The following is a 7,644-nucleotide window of genomic DNA, read 5'->3' on the forward strand; positions in this document are numbered from 1 at the left end:
CTTCTTAATGAACTGTGCTAAAACCAGGCCCTTGAATCCTGCCACTCAGAGACAACTTCCAACCATAGCCGCTTCCTGCATGTAATTCCTCTACAGCCCGAAATTAAATCATCCTGCCCACTTTGGAATCCGCCCATTTGCCATTTCACATAGATAACCAATGACCTCTAGAGAGAGATGCACAAGCAGGATTTGCTTGAAAAGCAAACAGAGGGAGAAAGTTTTCTCTGTTCTCTCCACGCACTAAGAAGGGTCACCTTACAACGCACAAGGGACCAGCACCAAACAAAAGAACATCTTTTATTTTTAATAAAATAGTGAAGCATGAAAAATATCATATATTACAAATAGACACCAGCAGGACCACTCTTTCCTGGCGTTTCCTGGTGAGGAGAATAAACTCCAAGGTTGGTAGATGGCTTCCCGGGTCTATTCATGGAAACCATTTGTTTAACAATAGAAAGAGTCAATAAGCCCTTTGGGCACTTTTGAATGATCCTTCTCCCCTCTCCACCCACCCTTCCGCAAATCAGTCCAAACGTGTATCGCTTTGGCTAGGTTTCCATTAAAAAGCCACAAACCGTAAAACTAAAGGGGTTCTGAGGGCTGGGCCTCTTAGTTCTTTTGTTAGGAGATTTCTTTTGTTGTCTTTATGTACAGCAAAATACTTGTTTCTCTTTTGATTTTCATGTAAAGAGAAAAGAAAATGTATTGCACATCGTTGGCATTGACCAATATTAGATGTGGTGGAAGTTTCTATGTCGGAGAAGGACCATTTGTGGAGGCTGGAGGCTGGAGTCTCTTTTAAGTGACTCCAAATCCACTGGAGGGTGCTGAGTTATCAGGCTTTCTCTTCCTTCCTGTTTGCACAGAAGTTGCTGTCTACACGCAGCCTTCCTGAGGGTGGCCCTGGGATGGCTTCCCTGCAGGACAGCGGCTCTCTCTCTCTCTCTCTCTCTTTTTGAAACTCAGCAGAGGCTCTTTAATTTGCAAAGAAGTTATCTCTTCTCTGATTTGTAAATGGATAGCAAAGCCAACTCAAACACACATATGTATATTTATGGACGGTCCTAAACAAAAGTTTTCTTCTGGGGGCCTGAATCAACTATGTTACCACAAATTAGTCACACAAGAGGCTACTTAACTGGGAGGGTTCTCCTTCACTGAAAACAAAAACAAAACAAAACAAAAGCCTTTAAGTACATTTTGACTTTCAGTGTTATCACAGCATCCTGAATTTCAGGGTAAAAGCTTTTTATTTTCTTTTTTTTTTTTCCTTTTACTTTTATTTAAAAAAAGAAAAGAAAAAAACAAAACAAAACAAGCAACCAACCAACCAACGGAGAAAAGCACCATGTTTTGGCTCTGACTGCCACCGTATGCTCTCTGGGAAAGTTTTCCGCTCCGGCCTTCCCTCCAAGTGCCATTCACACGCAGGTGGGAGGCTGGGCAGGGATTTCGTATTTCCCGAGATGGGTTTTTGGGGGATGCTGGGCTTTTTTGTAAATTCCACTGCTGGTGATCACGCTGGCCGGTTTTCTTCGGCTCTTTTTCTTGAACCTGCGGCTGCACACGTTCTGCCAGGACTGCAGGGTCTTGGATGTCCAGACCCACATGCCGCTCGTGATGCCCACGACCAGCAGCATGAAAATCTTCACCATGAAGATCTCCACCGCGGGAATGGAGGCGGCCATGAGACAGTCCAGGTTTTTAGTCTGGTTGTTCATTTTGCACTTGTGCTGCGTGGCCAGGATCTTCCAATACTCCACGTTGAGGCGTTCGTAAAAGTAACAGGCAATCACACAGGTGGCCGGCACCGTGTAGAGCACGGAGAAGACCCCTATCCTCACCATGAGCTTTTCCAGTTTGTCCGTGTTCTCCCCACCCGTTTTCATCACCCTCCGGATGTGGAAGAGGGCCACGAAGCCCGAGAGGATAAAGGAAGTGCCGATGATGAGGTAACAGGCCAGCGGGATGAGGACGAAGCCGGTGAGGGCGTTGATGTCCATGCTGCCCACGTAGCAGACGCCGGTCAGCTCGTCCCCCGCGACCCTGCGCATCACCAGGATTAGGATGGTCTTCACGGCCGGGATGGCCCAGGCGGCCAGGTGGAAGTAGCTGCTGTTGGCCTCGATGGCCTCGTGCCCCCACTTCTTGCCCGCAGCCAGAAACCAGGTGAGCGTGAGAATCACCCACCACAGGGAACTGGCCATGCCGAAGTAGTAGAGGACCAGGAAGACCAGGGTGCAGCCCGTGCTCTCAAGCCCCTCCTGGATGACGTAGAGCTGCCCGCTGTCCCGGTCGCAGGCGACGCTCTCGGCGCCCGCGAAGAGGCGGATGATGTAGCCCACCGAGTAGACGCAGTAGCACATGGAGAGGAAGATGATGGGGCGCTCGGGGTACCTGAAGCGCGCCGGGTCGATGAGGAAGGTGAGCACGGTGAAGGCGCTGGAGAAGAAGCAGAGCACGGACCAGACGGCCAGCCAGACCACGGCGAAGTGCTTGTCGTCGCGGCTCCAGTAGACGTCCACGCCCGGCGTGCAGAGCGGCGCGCACGACGCGCTCTTCTCCACGTGGCGGAACTTGCCCGGGTTGTCGCAGCCGGCGCGCCCGGGGCCCCCGTCCTTCAGCGGGTGCTCCTGCGCGCTGTGCGGCCGCTGCGGCCGGAAGAGCGGCGGGAACATGGCCGAGCCCCGCGCGGGCTCGTCCGAGCCGTTGTTGGGCGCCTCCATGCACAGGTAGTTGGGGTCGTTCTTGTTGGGGAGTTTGCTGCAGTCCAGCGAGTCGGGCCACTTGAAGTTGAACTGCTCCATGATCGGGGAGCACTTGAGCCGGGCCTGCTCGCACATGACCCGGCAGGCGGGGATGGGGGTGGAGACTTGCTCGGTGCACATGGGCGCGTACAGCGAGCACAGGAAGAAGCGGAGGTGGCCGTGGCAGCCGTACTCCACCAGCGGCGCGAACTCGTGCAGCTGGATGGCGGCCTCGCGCTGGTTCTCGTGGCCCATCAGGTTGGGCATGCGGGTCATGTTGTAGCCAATGTCCTTGCACATCGGGATCTCGATGGGCTGGCACTTGCCGTCGCCCGGACGCTCCATGTCCATGGAGCTGATGGCGGCGCACGAGCCCATCACCTGAAGGACCAGCCACAGGCGGGGGCCCGGGCGCTGCATGGTGGCGTCGGAGGTGTCCCCGCGGGGAGGTCGGCCGCCCTCAGAGCCGCCGCTCCGGGGCTCGGGCTGCCGGCTCCGGCTCCTCGTCCCCGCTCGGGCCCCCGCCCATGCCCGCCCAGCTCAGCCCGAGCGGTGCGCACAGAGCGCCCCCGGCCCCGCTCTCCGCGCGCCGCGTCCGCCGAGGTGAGGCCGCGGAGGAGAGGAGCAAAGTTTGCGAACAATACCGGGAAGCGAGAGGAGCCCCGGAGCCCTCGGCGCGCGGGCCGCCGCCGCCGCCGCCGCCGCCGCCGCCAACTTTGGCCTCTCGTGGGAGCGCGCGGAGAGGGCGGGCGGCGCGGGCGCACGGGGGCCGGCGGCTGGCGGCGGCTCCGCCCTCCCCGCGCCGGCCTCGGCCCGGCCCGCAGCCTCGCGGAGATCTGGTCCCGGCCGGAGCCGACGAGCGCAAAGGCGAAGGGGGAAAGAGGCGCGCGGTGACAGGCCCCGCCCCCGGCCGCGCGCCCCGCCCCGCCCCGCCCCGCCGCTGCTTTGCATGAGAAAGCGCAGCTCGGGGCCGCCCGCGCCCGCCGCCCCCCGGCCCCGGCCCCGGCCCCGCGCCGCCGCCGCCCTCCCGTGCGTCCCTCCCGCCGCTCCTTCGCGCTCTGCGCCGGCCTCCGACTTGCCCTCGCGCCGCCTCCCCGCCTGCGCCCCGTTTCCCGGGGAGCCCCCGGCCTCGTGCCCCGCAGCCCAAGGACGCCGGGGTTACTGGGAGTTCGGAGCCCGGCCGGACGAGGGGGCGGGCTGGTCCGCGGCCGAGGCTGGGGGCGCGTCGGCCCTGGTTTTTATGGTGGGTCCCGGGCGGAGGGCGCTTTCAAAGGGAGGTGGGATTTGCGTTTTATGGCCTCGGCCATAAAGTGGCCCCTTCGCTTGTAAACCTGCCTGCATCTTCCCGAGGCTGCGGAGTTGCCAGGCCTGCGTCGGGGCTCCGGCTCCGGGGAGGGGGGGGTCTCTTTGAAATTTCAAAGAGTGGAGCTAAGGGCCGGGGGGAAGGGCTCTGGGAATCCAGAGTTTAGGGCCGCGCCTCCGAGGTCTCCGCGGAGAAGGCGGGGAGGGGGAGGGGGAGGGGAGGGCAGCTTCCTGGGGCTCTTAGGTCCCACCCCCCCACCCCCGCCTCGGGCCGTGGGGGGCTTGGCGTGTAGCAGAGGGACCCGCGCCCCCGACAGCGCCGCGGAGTTGAGGGGCCTCGCGCCAGGCAGGGCTGCTGAGTTCTTCTAGGCGGCTGGGTTTATTTATTATAGGAAGTCATTCGCTCGTCGGGTATTTATATTATTTGGCCAGTGATTTGCCCGGCCCGCTCCCTCCTGGGCTGCAGACCCGCGGGACGCTTCGGCGTTGAGGGTGGGAGGTGGGCGGGCGCTGAGTCAGCTCGCTCCGAGGGTCCCCAACTCCCCGGGCAAGGGGAGGCGCCCGTGCCTCTCAGTTCTCTTAAAAAGTGCGGAAGGAGCGTCCTGGCCCAGTGCCCTTAGATCACCCCCCTCGGATGGGGGGGCCGGTTGGGGACGAAGTCACTTCGGCCACACACGCCCACGCCCCACCTCCAGAGAACTTGCCCGGCGCGTCACCTGGCTGCCCGTATTAACCCTTCAGTAAACAGGACCCCTAGGAGGTGGCCGGGCCTCTCTCCTCTTAGCCGCTCTCGAGGTCAGGATCTCTTCAAGTTTTGCGGAAACTCCCAGGATCACGCATAGAGGGGCCAGTTGGAGGACTTTCCCGGGCGGGAGGAGAGGTCAGAGGAGCGGGCCCTGCGGACCGGGGCCTCCTTTTTCCTCCTGCCTTTCTGGGGTTAGCCCTCTGTGCCGTGTGTCCAGACATCCCTGAGAGTCGGTGCGGGGGGCCCCCGGTCTTGTCGCCCCCTCCCCTGCCCCCCCCGGGGCTTTGCAGGAGCGACGGGCGCTGCGGGTTCCCGGCTATTTCTAGGAAGCGCCCAAGAAGGAAACGCTTCTGCTAGGCCCTTATCTCGTGGGAAGCTTCTTGTCGGCGGGGGCAGAAGTGGGGCACTTCCTCTGAGAAGGCATTTTAGAGTATTGGCTTTTATTTGAAACAAGTCGTAGGATTTTACATCTAGTAAACTTGGGAGAACTCACATATCCACCCCTTCCTTCCTTCCTTCCTTCCTTCCTTCCTTCCTTCCTTCCTTCCTTCCTTCCTTCCTTCCTTCCTTCCCTCCTTCCCTCCTTCCTTCTTTCCATCCATCCATCCATCCATGCATCCAGCAAACACTGAGACAAATGAGGCTGGGAATTGCACCGAGCACTGAATCAATGTCCCTGGATCTCAGTGTGAGGTGTTGGAAGAGGTTCCGGTGAGGAAGAAAGTGGAGAAAAAGGTGGTCGAGGTAAACGCGAAGGCAGTCAGAACAACCGCCTTCAACTGGATTGTTTGCCGAGATGCTTTTTAAAAGGCTGCCATTTTTCTTACGACAGTTTTGTTTGTTTGGGGATGGGGTTTTCTTTTTGTGCGTGTGTATATTTTTTTTGAGTCTAGTGAGCCATTTTCCAAACCTTTCCATTAAAAAAGATTCAGTGGACATCCCTTGGCTTTTCTAGAATTTTCCTTGCCAAGATCCTTCCTTGGACATCGTTTTCCTTCTTTTCCTTTTCCTTTCCTTCCCTCAGAAACTCTGAAAATATAAATGTGAGAGAGTCAGGGCAGTGCCAAACACCAAGAGCGGGGTGTTAGCTCTTTGGGAAAGTGCCTCCTAATTGATCTTTTCTGTGCTGTTTTAATTCAGCCATGTTCAGACCCATTATTTTCACTATAACCACTTCAGATTGCTTTCTTCTCTCGTTTTTTTAGAAAAAATGTCTGCAGAAGTGCTTCGCTCTGCCCAGCTGAGATGGAAACCAACAAATAGACATTATGATAGAAAAATGAGGGCTCTGAGAAATCACCAACTGCAAGATAACTCTGTAACTAATAAATGAAAAGGGTCTTTTGATGGCTCCAGCTGAAAAGATATTTTATTTTATTTTTTTTCTCCCGTGTGTGGGATTTGAGATGTGTGATTCTAAGGAACAGCGGCTTCCCTGCTGCTCAGCCCGGGCTGGCAACTGGCCCCCCTCTGGCAAATGTTATGGAGAATTGGGAGGAATGTTATGGCTGTCTCTCGCCTCAGCTCTTTTTTCTTTTGTCTTCTTTGAAGAATGACTTTAGACATTTTATTTACATATTTAACCACGGATGAAAGAGGGAAAAGAAAGCATTTGGGGCTGTCGTGGGAATAGCGATATGTTTAAATTAATGGAAATCTTATTAGGCCTCTAAAATTTTGAGCAAAGGTTTTTAATGAAACTTTATAATTAAACATGATTTCAAATAACATGCAGGGACAAGGAATATATATATATATATATATATGTTTTACCCCAACTGCCTAAAATATATATATATGGGAGAGACACTCTTAAACATTAACTACCTTCAAGTTCTTGCAAATGTTTGTCCAGAAAAGTATAAGGTTTTTGAATGGGAATATGATTTCAGGAGTCAGGCAATATTTTGATGGAAAACTAAATATTTTTGGATGGAAGGAAATTGAGAGAGAGGCAGAGTTTCATCTCGTTCTAGCGAGGTCCGAAGTAGAAAACACTTTGACACAGATATTGCTAAAAGTCAAAGTTGTATCTCCTCTTACGATGTTATTATCAGTGGAAATTATAAGCACTGTGTGAGATCTTTCTGAAATGAGATTTGAGAAAACCCACAGTAATCTCTTTCAGATAAAAAGTACTAACTCTTTCAGCAATAGAAAGAAATTGAACCATAGACTTAGCACATTACGAGCTAATTGCAAGAGTGAACTTGTAGAATATCAGCAGAGCTCAGGAAAAGAGAAGGGTATTAATAAAGTTGAAGGTAGAAAGTGGTTCAGGTTATCTGTGCTTTCCAGGAACAGTTGCTTGGAGCATCTCTCCTGGCACATTGATGTTTGATGATCCCATGAAGTGCGTGTGGTGTTACTTCTTTTATTTTCTACTATCATCAATATTTGTATTTCATCAGCACGTTTCCGATTCTCCTTTCAAGTAAGAACTAGATGCTAATAATTGACTGACATGCGGAGCGATCTCTGATACCAAAAGGCGCCATTTTCCCTGACCTCATCTTGGGTTATGTTTCTGCAGACACTTATTATCAGATTAAAAAAAAAAAAAAAAAAAAAGCAGGCATGGAGAATTCTGCTTTCTAACCAAGCAAGCGTGCCCTTTCCCCCCACCCCTACCGCCCCACATTTTTCTCCGAGGAAAATACCTTTGGTCATCTGAAGTGATGCTTTACTAAAGAAAACACACAGCGTGTACCACCCGAGAAGCCAAGCAAGCTGCAGCAGATTCAACGGGCACAGAAGTTTTAATTCCACCTAAAAACACTAGTCGGAAGAGGTTGCGATGGGGGTGGGGCGATGAGAAACAAACAGCAAAGTATCCACATCATA

At 54.0% G+C, this 7,644-nt stretch overlaps 2 protein-coding genes across 3 annotated transcripts; one reads left to right on the forward strand and one right to left on the reverse strand.

Moving 5' to 3' along the window:
* Positions 1–281: 281 nt before the first annotated feature.
* FZD10 (frizzled class receptor 10) lies at positions 282–3,351 on the reverse strand. The gene has a single exon (XM_036823990.1). The coding sequence runs from the start codon at positions 3,171–3,173 to the stop codon at positions 1,428–1,430; it is 1,746 nt and encodes a 581-aa protein (XP_036679885.1). The 5' UTR covers positions 3,174–3,351; the 3' UTR covers positions 282–1,427.
* Positions 3,352–3,697: 346 nt separating this feature from the next.
* Positions 3,698–6,147, forward strand: LOC118880345 (basic proline-rich protein-like). Of its 2 annotated transcripts, XR_005016261.1 has the most exons (3): positions 3,698–3,996; positions 5,423–5,544; positions 6,006–6,147. XR_005016261.1 is itself a non-coding variant. In XM_036823991.1 (2 exons), exons 1-2 carry the CDS (start codon positions 3,703–3,705, stop codon positions 6,042–6,044), a joined length of 333 nt encoding a protein of 110 aa, XP_036679886.1. In that variant the 5' UTR covers positions 3,698–3,702; the 3' UTR covers positions 6,045–6,147. The 2 variants fall into 2 exon arrangements, 1 of the variants encoding a protein (XP_036679886.1); XM_036823991.1 differs by lacking the exon at positions 5,423–5,544.
* Positions 6,148–7,644: the final 1,497 nt, after the last annotated feature.

The sequence above is a fragment of the Balaenoptera musculus genome, chromosome 14 (genome assembly GCF_009873245.2).
Source record: "Balaenoptera musculus isolate JJ_BM4_2016_0621 chromosome 14, mBalMus1.pri.v3, whole genome shotgun sequence".
NCBI classification, from domain to species: domain Eukaryota; kingdom Metazoa; phylum Chordata; class Mammalia; order Artiodactyla; family Balaenopteridae; genus Balaenoptera; species Balaenoptera musculus.